The sequence below is a fragment of the Pygoscelis adeliae genome, unplaced genomic scaffold (genome assembly GCF_000699105.1).
Source record: "Pygoscelis adeliae isolate BGI_AS28 unplaced genomic scaffold, ASM69910v1 Scaffold307, whole genome shotgun sequence".
Classification (NCBI taxonomy): Eukaryota; Metazoa; Chordata; class Aves; order Sphenisciformes; family Spheniscidae; genus Pygoscelis; species Pygoscelis adeliae.
This window is the reverse complement of record NW_008825110.1, coordinates 168240-186441: the sequence shown is the minus strand read 5'-3', so window position 1 is coordinate 186441 and position 18202 is coordinate 168240. Positions and strand designations below refer to the sequence as shown.

The 18202-nt window shown below is 38.6% G+C and overlaps 1 protein-coding gene across 1 annotated transcript in view; it reads left to right on the top strand.

Moving 5' to 3' along the window:
- CRACR2A (calcium release activated channel regulator 2A) overlaps positions 1–16164 on the top strand; it is a 67378-nt gene extending 51214 nt beyond the window's left edge. The window contains exons 13-18 of the mRNA XM_009327915.1: positions 3258–3390; positions 5410–5491; positions 7126–7240; positions 8928–9029; positions 15087–15163; positions 16074–16164. Coding sequence (XP_009326190.1) covers positions 3258–3390; positions 5410–5491; positions 7126–7240; positions 8928–9029; positions 15087–15163; positions 16074–16164 — 600 coding nt within the window. The remainder of the gene's footprint in view (positions 1–3257; positions 3391–5409; positions 5492–7125; positions 7241–8927; positions 9030–15086; positions 15164–16073) is intronic.
- Positions 16165–18202: the final 2038 nt, after the last annotated feature.

Below are 18202 nucleotides of genomic sequence, written 5' to 3'. Positions count from 1 at the left end.
GCCAGTGTCTTAGCCCAGCCCTTAGTTTGGGTTGGTTATTTGCTTGTTTTTTTTAAATTTAGTTTAAAAAAAACACAGCAGAATACTCCTTTCTGATAAACTTTCTGTCCATGTGGCACTGAAATATGTGCATGGTCCTGCCTGGTCCTCTTTGCCTGCTGACTAGGCCTGCCAACAACTTATTCAATTGATGGCATTCCGTTGCTTAGGGCAGTCTCTAGGCTGTGTAAGTGTCTGACCACTGCCACTTTGTGTGAGTAGTGCTTTGTCTCCTTCCATACACCAGCTGTAGTCTGATGAATTTCTCATACAACTTTTCGTTTCCTAAATGATGGCTCTTGGGATCACCACTTTTGACTATGAGATTTAGACATCAGAAGTGATCTTGTTCCATACAGTGCTCGCACACTGATTCCCTCTCCTGACAGCATGCCTGGGCTAGGAGGAGAGGTATTCAATTAGTAAGTGTTTTCAGGATAGCTCTGCATATAATCCTCAACTGGAGCTGAAGAAAACTTCAGAAAAATATAACTCCCTGCTTGTTGCATCATGAGTTATGAGGTGTGAGTCTCAGGGCCATATGTCAACTAGACTGTCTTCTGCAGCCAGTCTTTCTTGCCCCAGCCAGTCTTTCTCTCCCCTCATGTCTTGCTGCTCAAAGGATCTGCAGTATAAAGGAGTGTAGGATCTAGAAATACTTGCGCAAAGGAGGCAGAATGATTCCACGCGATTGTTACATATGTAGCTCACTCAGATATGAAGTCTTGTCATTCTTTGTTTTGCACTAGGAAGATGAAGGATCTGAGACAACCTGTATTTTTCAATTCATCGCCATTTGTGTTCCTGCAGTCTACATGGCTTTGTATTACTGCATTCCATGATCTCATTGCTTACTATACTGAACTCAGGCTCCTAGCTGCTGGCATTAAGCCTTCCTATTCACCATACATTCACAGTCATTTAGCTGCTAATCCTTTATGACTTACTGCATCTTACAGGCGAGTAGAACCAATGTAAATTTTTTTCTCCTTTTAGAAATGAACAAGTCCATTTCCACCTGTGGAAGGTGACTTCTGAAAGTGTCTAAGAATTTGCAGCCCTACATGAGGCCAGCAACTGCTCTTTTGTTAACAGTCAGGTAGAACATTTTTCTGAGTGGCTATGAAGACGAAGCTGCAGTTAGCATAAGCAGAAATGCGATTGTGAAAACACCTGAAGGAACCATAATGGAAATTAAAGCAAGTTTTTCTGTCCAAAATCTCTGCCTGAGATGCAATTCCTCTTCCCTCTGTTCTTTCAATATGGAATATGAACCACTATGTTTATACCTGCCATCTTTCACATTTGTGTTAAATTCCACAAAAGGTTGGTATGTTACTTAACCTGGCTACTGTTTATATGAAGGCCAGTCAAAAGACACATCTAGGGAAGACTTTTTCAGACTGCATTGTAAACTAAAGTAAATTTACATCCCACTGCTATTCCATTATCCTATCAGCACTTTGTTGAAGCAGACTATGAAGTAGCTCATCCCTTAGTATAGTGTTCAGATGCAGTTTTAGAATCAAGTTTGATTATTAAGGTTATTTTCATAACCTTACATCTCAGTGAAAAATGACTGCCTATTATGTTGGGAGTTGAGCTGAAGGCCTATGGTGCCTTTGAGTCTTAGTGCTACTGAGGTGTGTATGATCACCAGGGACAAGGTATTTCAGGTCATGTAATCCATGTATTTAGTTATTGCTCTCAGAATCACTGTGAAAATGGTGCCAAGCTGATGATTGTATGTTAACTTGTTTTATTTCCCAGAGCACACAGACTAATAAGCTGGGAATGTTTTTCAGCAGAACCGAAAATGTTCTTTATATAGATGTATATGTATTACTAGCAGCCTACAGTTGCAGTGGAATTTGGGATTTTAATAGAAAAGGAGAAGTGAACAGTGAGATAAGAAATCTCGTATACTTGTAATGGGCTATTAGCCCAGCTCATGAAAAAGACATGTATTTTTGTCCCCAAAATTTACAGCAGTGAATGAATATTTTTCATACTAAGGAAGACAGCAGATTGAGGTTTTTGGTTTTTTTCTTCCCCATCAAGTGCAGCTCTGTATTGTTTCTGCTTCTTTCTGTAAGGCATTATTATATTTATAGAAAACATTTGCAAGGCCAGACTTCAATGTCCCATTCAACGGACTGTCAGGCAGTGAGTTCAGTTCTGATGTCTTCTTGAAGTCAGCAGTCTCAGGGATTCTGTACCTCAAATGCCTGGCAGAGGGCCTTTCCCTCCCTCCCCTCCTCTCCTCTCCCTCCTCACAACCCCTGCCCCAACAAACTAATGCCAGGAGCATCCATGACCTTGCTCCCCTTCTGCAGCATTAAGAACAAACTTGCTATCTCCCTCTTCCTCCTCCACCTTTGCACAAAACAGGAGGCGGCCAGCTAGGGCACCCCCTGCAAACCAGCTGGAGCTACAGTGTTCTTCCCTAAGCAACTCCTGATCTACATACAAAGGTCTTGGGAATAATGACCTACTTGACAGAGGATATAAATATTCTTTCCAGCATCCAATTAGCTTAGCCTGCAGTAAACAGGATGTGGATAGGCAGAACAAATTGTTCTTTCTGCTTAAAAAACTAAATGACAGAAACATAGCTGAATGTTTACAGCCTGATTAACTGGGTCTAATTCTCTCTCTGTCTGTCTCTTTCCCCCATGTTTCTGCCTGTAATGTTAAACAGATGTGGAAGTGCAGTAATTCCATGGAAGCCCTTGGCTCCACAGTAGTAGCAGAGAGAAGACTCTGGTGACAGATGGCATAAGCCAAAAAATTATGACTTTGCTTCTGTTATCTAGGTGAAGATGTGCTGTTTACTCTGTGTCATTGGTATAGGATGAAACTACTGAGCAGACCTGAATGAAGCTTTATGGGTTTTGATTTGCAGGGGTGAACATAAGCCATTTTCTCTTGGCAATTTCATGCATTTTTCAGTGCAGTCTCGGGTTAAGGTTCATATTCAGTATACTTCCAGAGCTCAGTCCAAATCACTGCACTTCAAATGATCTGGAATGATGCATGGCAAACATCTGAAACAGAGTTATTTTAAGAAACAGAATATTGCTTTATGAGTAATGGAGAACATGATAGGATAAAATCTCTTCTTTTTCCCATCTCAGTTAGCCTTCAAGACAAGGCAAATTGGAGGGGCAACAGGATTTATAGAACAATTGGAGACTAATGTTTGCTCTTACTTGAAGGAGGAGAGAATAAACTCTGTCCCAGACCACTTATTCAAGATTATTTTTGTGGGCAATTCGAGTGTTGGAAAGACTTCATTCTTAAGGCGATTTTGTGAAGATCGTTTTTTCCCAGGCACAGCTGCTACTATAGGTAAGTTTAAGAAACATTATTACTATTATTATTTTTGTCCCAACAGTATTTAGCAGCTTCTACTGAGATCAGGCCCCGTGTTATAAAACAGAAACAGAGATGTTGTAAAAGCCATTAACCAAAAGGAGAGTAGGACATGCAAAGTGAGTTCTCCTAAACTGGGAAGCAGATAATTGATGGAGAGGTTTCAGAGTAGATTCCATACTGAAATCCTGGCAGCACTGAAATAAATCAGAAAAATCCTATTGATTTCAGTGAAGCTAGAATTTCCTTGTAGATCTCACTGTTCTGAAACTGATATCATGTCCTCTGGACTGCACTGTACTAACCATTCGACTTCCATACCCCATCTCTATACCTTTAAGTAATCTGATTTTGTTTTAAAGAGAAAGTTGAATATCTGAATTATGTTTGAAGATTTAGCATTATACTAAGCATCAAAGAAATATGTTGGACCAGTGTTTTCAAAGCCATACATTTCAAAGCCTACATTGTACTTAAATTTCCTGAAGTTGTAAACCAAACTTTCAAAAGTCAGACACATAATCAAGGTACAAAAACTTAAGTATAGGTTATTGCAATGCAGCTGAGTTACTGTAAATGACCAGATTCATTATACTTAGTCTGTATTTAGGCCTCACTTATTCTGCAGCATATAAGAAATAAAACTTGTTCACAATAAAAGGTATTTAAATTAATGGATTTTTCTTGCATTTGTGACCATCTAAGAACATTCAGGTGAGCAGTTGCTGTAGCTCTCTTGACTTACAGGGTAGATAAAGACACCTGAGTTTAAAGTTCTACTGGTATGTTGAGTGTCTAAGTTCACATTAGAGTCAGGGAAGATCTAAGATCCTAGCAAAGGGATTTAAATTCATTTTGGCACTACAAGGTATTTCACCTGGCCTTCAGCTGCTGCTTTGGAAGAAAGCAGGTCTCCTGGGTGTCCTGCCAGATTGAAACAGACATTCTGAATACCAAATGGCATTTCAGATAGTACTAGGTGCCTGTGAGCAAAGAGGTGAATTCTACCCCAGCATCCTCTCCAAATCAATCCAGTCAGAGAAGCCTAGGGACCAATTAATATGACCCTTTTGATGCCTACTTCAGGGTGAGCTTAGACATTTCATGGATATATCCTCCATCCAGATTTCTTAATTGCCCATTGAAGGAATGTGGGCTTGGATGCTTCTTCATTAATGCCAGTGGTAAAAACCCCATTAATGTGGAAAATCTACTGAGGTCCCTTCCAACCTGAATTATTCTGTGATTCTGTGATTCTATGATACAGTACAGTGTGATACAAGAAAATGCAGGTTGTCATTAGGAGGAGGCAGTGACTGATTAATATTTAAGACTCTAATTATTGTTATAAATATCCAGAAGATACTTATATCATCACAGGTTAGGGGAATTGGGAGAGGATTCATTTAAAAGTTTAGATAAATTAATTTTTGTCTCACTTCCATTTAACCACATAAAAATTAGGGGACTAACCTAACTGTAGTCAGCTCATCTTCTGCATTCTGAAGAGGGAAGGAGGTTCTTCACATATTCAGTCCATCCATCATCAGCATTTATCTTAGGTTCCACTGTCCCTTTAGTGTGGTGCCTTGTGTTTTTCCACTAACTGTAGAAGGTGCCTATGTGGCTAGATCAGACTAAACGCTGAAATTTCAGACAAATGAAGTTATACAGCATGAATTTCAGGCTAAATGGCTTAGACTGCTGTGGACTGTCAAATGGACCCTTGACTCATGTACCCTGATTTGGAAAGTTACTTATCTTACAGCTTTTACAAAATTCAACTACTCTGTTAACATTCAGTATTTTATTACTGAAGAACTTCTGGCAAATAAAAGCTCTTGTTGTTCTTTGATAGTTAGAGACTACGGACATAATTTTTAATGTGATATCTATCTTGTTACCTTTCTGGAATTGTTGCTATTTGCTGGATCAGGTTTTCAAAGATTAAACTGAGCGTATAAAGAGACAACCTACCTTGTATTTCTGTTATAGGTGTGGATTACAATGTGAAAACCATCACAGTAGATAATAGCCAGGTAGCCCTGCAACTCTGGGACACTGCTGGCCAGGAACGGTGAGAAACATTCTGTTGTGGTTTAACCCTGTTAGTCAGCTAAGCACCTCACAGCTGCTCACTCACTCCCCCATCCAGTGAGAGAATCAGAAGGGTGAAAGTGAGAAAACTCTTTGGTTGAAATAAAGACAGTTTAATAGTTAAAAAAAATCACCAAACCCACCAACAACAAAAAAACATTAAAGAGGAAAAGGAACAAAACCAAGAAAAACAAGTCATGCAAAAAAACCCCAGTTGCTCACCACCAACTGATTGATGTCCAGCCAGTCCCTGAGCAACTGCAGCCTCAGCCAACCTCTCTCCCGCCCCCAGTTTTATTGCTGAGCACAACATCATATGGTAGGGAATATCCATTTGGTCAGTTGGGGTCAGCTGTCCCAGCTGTGTCCCCTCCCAGCTTCTCGTGCACCCCCAGCCTACTCATTGGTGGGGTGGAGTGAGAAGCAGAAAAGGCCTTGATGCTGTGTAAACACTGTTGAGCAGTAACTAAAATGGTGTTACCAATACTGTTTTCATCACAAATCCAAAACATAGCCCCGTACAAGCTAGTACGACGAAATTTAACTCTATCCCAGCTAAACCAGTACACATTCTAAGGTTTTGCTTCCTTGAATCATTTGTTTGAAGATTAGTAAGCATGGACCTAATCCTGCTTCTCTGGAGAGGAACAAATGAAGGAGTATTCCTAATAGAGCCAGTGAATTCACAGTTTAGACCTTCCCTAGCAGCAATAACGTGCTGATTTGGTGTTACATGTCCATTGAAAAACTGCCAATCTGTAAAAGAGATTCTTGTTAAAGCTCTTAAAAGTTCAGTACCACACAATTTCTTTAGGAGGAAGGCTGATTTTAAAATTCACCTAGAATTATTTCTATAGCAGAAAATGCCTTAATAGTTTTAAAAAAATAGGGTTTTCTTCACCAAAACAATCCCATTATAATTGAAGATCTCCAAGTTTTATAAGTTTTCGGTGGTAATTTCCTTCCCCATCTCCTCACTTATGTGTAGTTTTTTATTAGTAAAAGCAAGGATGATAATGATGATCTACGTTTTCTACAGGAAGCTTGGGAAAAAAGCCCCAAACAGAAATCTGGCTAGCTTTAGGCAGAGCACTTTATGAGGGGGAAATTTCTGCTCCAAGCTTAAAATGAAAGAGAATGGGAGAAGATGAGATATGCAGCTGATGATCCAGACTAACGCAGAATCAATTAAAAAAGGCAGAGGGAACTTTTCCAAACACTTTCTTTCAAAAAAATTATTTTTGCTAAGAATTATTTGCTGTTGCAGTAATTTGTGGTAGTAGTGTCCTCCGTGAATCTTCTGATTGTGAAAAGGGGTCTGATGATTCAGGAAGAACAGGATTGCTTACTACAATTCATAATAAGCCTCACCTTTCAAACAGGATCTGCAGTGAAGATCAGTATTACAGCTTCTCCCTCGTCTAGTTTATGGAATTTTAGAATATATATGTAAACCAAATTAACAGGGGTTTAACCCTTACTAAGATTAGATGATTAGAAGAAACAGTATGGCAACATCTTCCTTTGGGGGGAGGGGATTACTATAAAATTTTACTTATATTGTCAGATTGCTACTTCTGTTGAAGAGAGCTATAAACAGGTTCTTACTTGTAGGTACCGAAGTATTACCAAGCAGTTTTTCAGAAAAGCTGATGGTGTCATTGTGATGTATGATATAACAGCAAAAGACACATTCACAGCTGTCAAGCAGTGGCTGATAAGCATCGAGGTAACATCACATAACTTTAAACCTAAACTCTGGTGTCATTATTCTCTGCCTTCTTCTGGACAGGGAGTGTTAGCAGGGCAAAGCACAGAGCATAGCATGTTTCTTGTGTTGTCACAGTCACATATTTGTTAGTGATTTTGGTCTGCACAGTTACCAGTAAAGCTGGTTTTAGTATTTCTGTATCTATGAAAATAACCACAGTTCCAGGGTTTTAAGGACTTAAAATGAGTGGTGAGGAAAGCCCAGCATGGAGTCCTCTGATTCCTCACAAAGGTTATCTACCTGATGACTCCCATTGGATCACCACTAGCACTGGGAGGTGCTTTGGATCAGTGATGATGGTCTGATGATCACTGATCATCACTAGCAGTTTGACAACCAAGGAAGTAGCTCACGGCAAATTGACTGTTGTGAACATAAGCCATAAGCTTAAAGCTATAGTATCTACATTAGTGCTATAAAACTGTCTTGTGATAGACAGTTCAGTTTCCTGGGGATCATCCGTTCAACCACATGAAAACAAAATCATAGCCCATGCCACTGAGTGGCTTCAGTTAATTAAAAATTCTCTTTTTTTCTCTTGCTTTATCTCTGTAGCTCATAGACAACATATTGAGAGTGCAAGCAGCTGAATTTACTTGTGGCCAAAAGAAAAAATAAAAATAAAACAGGCTGCTGCCATAAAGGACTGAGTAGCTAGAGAGAGCAAAGCGTGACTTCCTATTTGCTCACTATTGCAGAGTATTGCTACTGAAAAAGCAGGGGACAAATAGGTATGCGAAGGTCATTTAGTCTGATTTTATTGGGCATGTATATTACACTGTTTTCCGTAATGGCCAATAGGTGGCTTTGCAAGTTGAAATTAGGACTCATTGATTCAAATGTTTCCAAACAGGCATAGTTATTACTTGTTTGAGTAGTTCTACTGAAGTAATAGTAGCATGCATTTTGTAAGAACAGGCCCTTATTAAATATATGATCTTAACAAATCAGTGATTGTTATAATTCCATATGGTAAAAGCTAGAGAAGAATTCCAGGTTTTGATCCAGAAAAATCAGATGTTGTGGTCAAAATCTTTTTCCAAGCTGTAATAGTTCACTCATCTTTACTGACTAATTTTGTTTGCTACAAACCATTGCTAAGTTGAAGACATACGGCCAAGTCCATTCATTGCTGCAACATTCAGCCTACTTTATGAATGTACTCATTGTAATAATTCTAACCATTTTCAGAATGAATTTTGATTTGTGCCTATTCTATGTATTTTTGGGGGCCTATCCTGTGTATCTCTCCACTACTTTAAGTAATTTATTTGGCATAATTGTACCCAGATGTTGTCATTATTTTCCTGTCCATGTAATTAGAAAAGCAGTGGCTATAAACACACAACGTCAGAGCCTGTGTAGCATGGTAGTTTTCTCTTTCCCATTTTAATATAAAGTCTGATGAGCTTCTGTGCTGTTATTAAAAAATGCCAAGATACTACAATCTCTAGCATTCTGTCTTTTTCATACCTTTTATCCAACTTTAATTCCTGACATGTTTGTAAGTAAAGTGGCACATACATGGCTCATATGTGATGTCTTAAATGTCTTGTTGCAGTGTGACATTTGTTAGTTTTTATCCTCTTGATTTGTGATTTTTTAAATACAATGCCTCAGTTGATATTTATTCTTTGTTCTGCAGGAGACAACTGGGGAGAATGTACCTGTGCTTTTGTTGGGTAATAAAACTGATAATGAAAAGGAACGTGAGGTCCCTATGGGAATGGGAGAGCATCTGGCTAAGGTACTATACTTAGAGGGTAACCCCTTACAAAACTTGAAGGTGAAGGTTTTAAAATGGAGTCTGAATGTGTCTAAATTCATAGAAACGCAGATTAATTTTAATCAGACAAGTATTTTTAAGGATTAGGAACCCCATCACACTTAACCAGTTCAGGTCTCAGTGATGTAAGTACTGATAATTATAGTAGTTAAAAAACTGTCTAGATGAAAAAAACAAAAAGTGAGTGGTGCAAAAAATATTTAAGAATTCACTCACATTGTCTCTCCTCTCTCTCCCCTTTCTCCCCTTTCTCTCTTTTCCTTTGTTCTCTCTGTCTCTCTTTCCCCCCTCCTTTTTCTTTTTCTCTCTCTTTTTTCTCTCTTTTCTCTGTGGATGGATTCTTAACAGATAATTTGGGGACCTTTTCTCCCGCCTACCTCCTGTAAAACCACAGAAGACCATCTGTTACTCTGATGGTAGGAGCAGAATACATGTTTACTTTTAGTAACTTTTCCATCAAGGAGATAAAATAAGTAGAGTTAACAGTCTGCATCTTCCAGAGCACTGGTGATCCATGGACCATAATTTAAGCATTAAGGGACTGCAAATAGCAAATACTTGTTTATATTCCTGTGTACCATGCCCATCAGTTTTTCTTTTGAATCTCTCTATAGAATGCATACAGTTTGAACACCAATGCTTCCAGAATATTCATTTATTTAGAAATAAGTTATCCCAATATTCCTGAGAAATTAACTGAGTTGGTAGGAATTTACCTAAATTAAACAGTGTGCTGGATTTCACGTATGTACTTGTTTCTCCTTTGAAAACAGATTTACAGCTCTGCTTGCTGGTAACCAAAAAGGATATTTTCAGAATTTAAAATGCAGCTGAATTGTTCTTGGTTTACAGGAAAGATTGCTCCTAGGCACCTCTCTATAACTGAAAGTATTAGGGCCAGATCTCTTTTTATCTTATTTTGATTATTCATACAGCCTTTTACAAGCATACCTCCGTATTCAGGTTTGTGTCCATTATTTTGTTTTTATAGGGGAGCAATATCAGCCTTGAACTTCATCCCTCAGAGGTTCTCCCTTTAGGAAATCCGCTTTATTTCTTGTATGCATGGAAATGCAGATAGTTTTGAGACCCCGGAGGCTAGGAGGGACTCCAGGGTGTAACACTGAATCCTTCTGTGAAAAAACAAATGACACATAAATGCTAAATGGACAGAGTAGGTGTCTTACATGTCATTTAGCTCTCTTAAAAAATTGTACTAGTAAAACAAAGATGAATCATTCTAATATATAGAACTCACAGCCCACCAGGCCATTAATTCTAACATGTCATGCAAGAAAATAAAATGTTTTGCATAAGTAAAACAAAGAAATTTGTCAAATTAAAGATGGTTATAGTCAAATGAATGGATCTGAATGACTCATTTGAATGTTTGAATGTGCTGCCTGAGGTAGCTAAGGGAAGGAATGATTAATGACAATGGATTAGTTGAAAAGCAGTGTAGATATAATTAAATTATAACAATTTTCTTGCTGAGCTAATAATAACCATGAATTTTAATTAAATATTAATTCTTGCTAAATAGCCATGTAATTCTTATGAAACCACATACCACTGCCTCTATTAGTGAATGCAATTGAGTTACTTATTTTGTGAATAATCCCATGAATTATTCACAAATGACCCAAAATACACAGGACTAGATGCTGAGCTGATCCAAATATGTGTAGCCATATTTGGTGAAAACAACTCTGAACCTGTTCTCTTGCAGACAAAGAACCAGATTAGCCTGTTGACCCTGAAGTCCAACAGTTTTTATGAACTGTTTCAAGGTCTCACAGGATGGGATCATATTTTTCTAGTTTTTTCTATAGTCAGAGAGAAACGTGTACTTTCAAAGGACATTCCAGCCCAGCTGTATTAACTCTTGCTTTGCTTCAGTCCCATATCTTACAAGTCAGTGTACTAAAATTCGGTCAGAAACCCAAGGGCTCCCATTATAATGCACGTGTCACATAACTTCTTTGCAAGGCAGGCAGCACAATTCATTATTAAAAGGAAGAATGGCAGCATGAAGGGAGTCCTTTCAATTCCTTGTCATTTGAGAAGACTGGTAGTTGCCGTGTGTGTGTGATACCCCGGGAAAGGGCGAATAGAATGAGGAAAGGGATTCTGGAAGGCATCATAGGGAACAACAAGGCTGTGATGAAGCTGATCTGTAGCTGGAGGAATTAAAGAGTAAACATCATGATGGTATTTCAGAAATAGTGTGGCCAGCAGGAGCAGGGAAGTGATAGTGCCCCTGTACTCGGCACTGGTGCGGCCGCACCTCAAATACTGTGTTCAGTTTTGGGCCCCTCACTACAAGAAGGATGTTGAGATGTTGGAACGTGTCCAGAGAAGGGCAACGAGGCTGGTGAGGGGTCTGGAGAACAAGCCTTATGAGGAGCGGCTGAGGGAGCTGGGGTTGTTTAGCCTGGAGAAAAGGAGGCTGAGGGGAGACCTCATTGCTCTCTACAACTACCTAAAAGGAGGTTGTAGCAAGGTGGGTGTCGGTCTCTTCTCCCAAGTAACTGGCGAAAGGACGAGAGGAAATGGCCTCAAGTTGCGCCAGGGGAGGTTTAGATTGGATGTAAGGAAAAATTTCTTTACTGAAAGAGTAGTTAAACATTGGAACAGGCTGCCCAGGGAAGTGGTTGAGTCACCATCCCTGGAAGTATTTAAAAGACGGGTAGATGAGGCGCTTAGGGACATGGTTTAGTGGGTATGGTGTTGTTGGGTTGACGGTTGGACTCGATGGTCTTGGAGGTCTCTTCCAACCTTTAATGATTCTATGATTCTATGATTCTAAGGAGAATTTTGCAGTATTGACATTGCAGGGAGAAACAGCAGACACAAAACAAAATGTTCACATGCAGTACAAGAATGACCTGATGGAAAACATCTAAAACTCTCTTGATAGAGCTACTGGGAGTATAAAGAAAAAAGAAAAGGGTGAGAAAAAAAAGGCAAGTCTGTTTGACTTTTTTAGCAGAGGATCCAGAAGGAAAACTCCATTTAACAAATTTCTGTTTAGCTTAGCTTGATCCACTGATCAAGAGTTCACATGAGCACAACAACAATACAGAGAGTATTCAGATCATATTGTGAGCATCCAGGAACAGCCAATGTTCTATTTGAGTGGATAGTAACCACTGCCAATTATTCAAATAAAATGGCTTATGACATAGGTGCTGCTCAGGCATTCAGGCAGCATGATTTTCTTTTGGCCCTACACAGATTTCCTGAATGATCTTAAATGGGTCAATAAATCCTTCTCTACCTCTGTTCCTCAACTACAAAATAAGATAATGCCTTTGTCTGCCTTGCCTTTATAGGCTATGTATGCTTCATGAGATGAGGACTGTTAGTGTGTATTCATACAATGTCTTCTTTATCAACCTGTCAGTGCCATTGTTGTACAAATACTGCTAATGAGGGAGCTATTCTTCTCAGAGTGATACTACTTTACAGGACAGAAATTGTCCAGCTCCCTCTGGTAATCACTCATTTTCCTCCCTGTCTGCTCATTTGTATGTAACTTTTTAAAATGAAGTAATTGCCAGTGGTCTCCCAGGTTCAATAGCTAATTCCTGGATGAAGATGATGAACGAGGCTGGTGAGGGGTCTGGAGAACAAGTCTTATGAGGAGCGGCTGAGGGAGCTGGGGTTGTTTAGCCTGGAGAAAAGGAGGCTGAGGGGAGACCTCAGCGCTCTCTACAACTACCTGAAAGGAGGTTGTAGCAAGGTGGGTGTCGGTCTCTTCTCCCAAGTAACTGGCGAAAGGACGAGAGGAAATGGCCTCAAGTTGCGCCAGGGGAGGTTTAGATTGGATGTGAGGAAAAAATTCTTTACTGAAAGAGTGGTTAAACATTGGAACAGGCTGCCCAGGGAAGTGGTTGAGTCACCATCCCTGGAGGTATTTAAAAGACGTGTAGATGAGGCGCTTATTTAGTGGGCATGGTGGTGTTGGGTTGACGGTTGGACTCGATGATCTTGGAGGTCTCTTCCAACCTTAATGATTCTATGATTCTATGATTCTAAGATGGATGGCATTTCCTGGCTTATTAATTATATGTGTCCCGCCTTCTGCTACTTTGTTCTTGTTGTGTATACTATCAATTAAAGTTTCCTCCCTGATTCAAAGGAATGACACTTTGCATTTCCAGGCTGACTCTCCCTCCAGAGAAGGACATGTTTGCCAGACTGACAGAAATAGGCAATTAATATCAATTGAGTTTAAATTGTTATCTTTCACCAATAAGAATTTGCCCTACCCATGGAATTTGTTGAAAAATCCATTCAGATTCATGCCAGCATAAATCACTGAGAGTTCTCCTCTAGTGAAATTTTGTTGTATGTGGGGAAGGTGTAGGAGTAGTATCACTCTCTGCTTGACTGACATGAAGTAGCTAGATATTGACCATAGTAGGTTTTGTATTAGAGTTCTGATCAACTGAGCAGAAAAATGGAGTGTAAATTTTATTTCAAATTTCTGTTTGTGTAGCTAACAAGAAATTTGAGGTGGTCAAATTTTATCTTAAAACTTTTCTAAGGAAAGAAAGAGAATCATAGGGTTACATCATTGTAAATATTATACAGAACACTGTTAAAAAAAAAAAAAAATCAATAAAATATCCATCCAACACTAACATTGCCTGATTTCTTCCCTTCTCTGCTCTTCTGAGCTTATCTGGCCACCCAGAAATTACTACAAGTGGTTCAGTCCTGATGTTCTTTAGAACAAACCATATAGCCATTGACAACATATTCAAAACTGACATTTGATAACACCGAAGCATTTTTTAGAGCTGCTAAAATAAACTACCATATTTATGAAACTTCCCCACTTTTTGTCTTTGAAATTTCATGAAGATAAAAATTTCAAAAAGCTGTGCAATTTTGGAAGCATGGTATATTTAAAAAACAAACAAACAAAAAAACAAACCAAAACTTAAATACCTGGTAATTTTAATGGGAACTTTTGAAAACTGAATTGTAAGTGTCTTATGAAGGGTGGTTAAATAAGTACAAATGCAGTAACCACAGTTAATAGCAAACAAATGAAAACATGCAGACATGTGATTGTCATTTCCTTAGCTACTGACTTATTTATTTGAATTTTAAGCTACTGTCATAAATAGCAATAAGACACATAGAAAAGTGAAAAGCGAATAGAAAGTTGAATTCTGGATGGGTAAAAGGGCATGTAGTAATACCACAGAGGCAATGTAGGTGAGCTTCAACATAATATCTTGTGAAAGTAGTCAGATGTCTATTTTGGAGAGGATAATCTGTCATTGCCTCTCAAACTTCTCTTGCCATCACAGCTGCCAGGTCAGGCTTTTGTGCAGACTATCTCTTCCATTTGCATTTATTGAGATAAGGCTTCAGCTGAAGTGCTGAGCAGGTCTCCAGGGCTTGATCATTTATCCATTGTTCTTAATTGCAAAGCTCCCAGGGGCTACAAAACTAAAGGTGCAGGCTGACTCTGAAAGAAGGTGCAGAAAAATTTCACAAGTACAAAAAATGAAATAGAATTCATTTGTTGTTATTTTTTGCTGAGGTTTTTAACTGGTCATTTGCTGGAAAACCATACAGAAACACTGCTGCTGAAGCTTTCCAAGATTAAAAAAAAAAAAGTCACTGGAATTATTTTCACCTGCTTTGTCAAGCATTCAGTGATGTACTAATTTTCTCATCATCACAAGGAAAGTTCACAAGACTTCAGTACCTTACAAGGCATGTTTGCATTTGAGCCTTTGAGAGATCAAGCTCTTACAGCAAAAGCCACTGTATAGAACAAATATCTGCTAAGAAATGCATATAGTTGTTGTTTGGGAGACACACTTGGACTTCTTTTCTTTTGTTACTCTTTACTGTTATCTCTATAATTAAATCCTAATTTTTCTGAAGATGATCTATTTCTTTTTCTTTATTTGCATATTTCAGTTGCTTTTTTAAAGTTGGAGTGAGATACTGTGCAAAACTAATTGGAATGGTCTTTCTGTTTGATTCTAGGATTACAATTTAATTTTCTATGAATGCAGTGCATATTCTGGGTACAATACCAAAAAGTCTGTGCTTCACTTAGCTAGGTAAGAAGAAAACACAATCTATGAGTTCTATACATGCCTGACTTCCCTGTCACTGATGACAGAGTGAATTCTGTTTGCTAAATTAGTCTAATAGGAACTTAACGGTGATGAAATATTTGTTCCTTTTAAAGTGGTCTGTAGCCTGACCCTGTTGCTCCAACCGAGCTGTTGCTCAGGTTCATAAAGAGCCCTGTGTAAGCTAGTGAAGCTCTGTATAGACCCAGAAACACCTGAATTGTTGCTAGGAAAGCTGAGAGCCTGGGATGTTGTGTTAGTTCTTGCAGGAAGTTCTTGGAGGTTTGGAGAAATATGCTTGGAAATGGATGCTGCTGAGTCCTTGCAGCAGAACACTGGATGTGCTTCCTTCTTCCCTCTGCTCATGACAGCTCAAATTCTGCTGTCTGCCTGGGCGCTGGGAGAGAGGGAGAGGCGGATTTTTGAAGTTATGTAAAGGCTAGGGGTAAAAATACAGGTAAATCTGTCCCCTCTGAACTAACAGAGGTGAAAACACTGGTAATGAATTGGCAGGTCTTTAATATTGTTGCTGAAGTTAGTGAAATTTTGTGAATGTGTCAGGTAATTGATAAATGTCTAGGTAGCCAGATGTGGTTTTGTTTTGCTCCAGCCTCAGAAATAACAAATGAAAGTCACTGTTTTGAGTCTCTGTAATATATAATAAATGCTAACAATCAGCACCAACTACATTTTTCTAACTAAATGAACAAAGGTGGTTTCGTGATGGAGCCACCATAATTGTACTTTTTTGTTTGTTTGTTAGTTCACAAAATTCTGTCATTTTCTGTTAATCTCTGGACAATTTGAGGGAAAGGCTTGGGGAAAATGTTTTTTGTTTTGATCTCTTATGGGTATTATTGACTTTTTTCTCAAAAGTATTGTTTCTTTCCCCCAGGATTTTAAAGGAACACGAAGATAAAGTGAAAGAGAAAACGATTGAACTTCAATCTGATATGAATAAAAAGTCTTGCTGTATCAGTCCATAAAATGCCGGGCATGTTTAGACAAGTCATACATTTATACAACACTACATGGCACCATTAGATTTGCTTTATCTTCCAAATATTTCTTCTGCTGTGTTCTGAGTGTAGGTGTAAGTGACCCTTAAAATCCTTGTATGCTCTGATCTTCACTTTTACAAATATTGTCTTTAGTTAATTGACAATGTATTTGGGGCAGTAACAGTCTTCTATTCTGTTTGATGCCTAACACTACTGAATCCTGCTTTGTGATCAGGCTTGTAGAAGCTGCCACATTATTAATAATAATAATAAGAAATAATTTTATAGGAAGAAAAGTACTTGGAATGTGAAGTAAATTCTTACTGGTGTGGATGACCTATCTTCTGAATACTTCTGTTTATTTCAGTGCTCTTTAGATCCTGATTTTGTGCTGACCTTTGTTACAGTTTTTTACATTGAAGTGAGTAGCTGTTGGTTGTTTAAAAGCAACACACCAGCAATTGCAAAGTATAAGGTGATATTTTAAAGCTTAGTATGAAATATACATGAACAAAGGATTGAAGAACTATGAAGATTTTCATAAGTAGCATTAACTCATTTATACTATGATTGTTGCATATAGGTCCTTGATAAGAAACTCTTCCTCCCACTTAGATGTGATGAATTAGGTATGTTTAGACAGGTCACTGAGATACCGTACAGGCTTGCCTGAGCTGTTGCCAAATAGCCAAATGTTTCCATGGTGAGGTAGTGCTATGCCATTATCTTAGCTTCCAGAAACAGAAAAGTCATGGTAGTTGCAGTGCTTTACTCTGGCTAGTTAGCATTGCACTCAGTGCAAATCAGCCTGTGCTCTTCACTATAGTTGACATGGCTGCGTTGCTTTGTGTTGCAGAGCTTGCTCTGAACCTCTGTTTGGCTATGGTGTCCTATAGAAGTCCCAAAGCAATCTGTGGCCAACTTGAACATTCAAATCAATTCACTGTCATTAGTGCTGGTCGAAAACACATACCTACATAGGAAGCTCATTTCACTGGTGTAGTTGGTTGTAGTACAAAGCATACTATGGCCAACGGAACAGCTCTTTGTCTCCAAAAGCCTGTCACAGAAAGTTTCATGCCAGATGATACATGACTGATTTTTCAAAAGCATCTGCCACATAGCATTTCCTTTTGGTTTAACCAGCACTGAGATGTAGTGTTTGAGAAATCAAACCCACAGGAACATGTTTTAGAAAATCACGGCGCACCCTGGAGCGTAAGAAACCCAAATGTCATAATTACTTTTGGAAGCCTTTGTAGAATATAAATGAAAATAAGAAACTTGAGACTGGGTCACCCAGCCAGCACATGACCAACAATTATTGCTGTGGTATTTGTCTTCACTGCATCCAGCTATTGTGGTAAGCAGTCAAGAATGATTATTCATGATGGTGAGCTTTTTGGGAAAGTGGAAACCATGGCATAATTTATTTCATTAAAATATCAAGCAAAACTGTAGATTTTATTATAAGAGACTGTTACAGACATGTTTTCAATCCATCTTCTAAATGTTTAAAAAAAGTTATTTTTCATTTGAATAATGAATCAATTTGAAACTAAAGATGAAAGTTAAGCACTAACTCAATAAGTAACTCCATTTTGGGATAAAAACTTTGTCAGTAATTAATTGTGCTCTTGGGATTTTGGTCTGATCAAAGGTGTTTATCTAGTGCCAAGAACTATATGATAGAGGTTTGCAAACTCTCCCCTACAGCGATTCCTATAGCCACACCAGCACTCAAATGCCCTTTCTTATGAGTTGGGATCCAAACATGACCTCCTTCCCTATCAAGTAGAATTGATAGGATTTTCCTTCTATCAGGAATGATGGATGGACCAAGTAGCCCAGGATGAGCTGATGCTTAGGGGTTTTTCCCTTGTTGATTCCCGAGAACTTGCTCATCCAAATGAAAAAAAAAAGTCCCCTTGCTTCCAGTGAGGTGCTTAAGAACCCCTAAAAACCAAAAGGAGCAAAACGAGCATCTATTAATGAAAATCAGTAGGCTTTCTTCCCAGGGTTG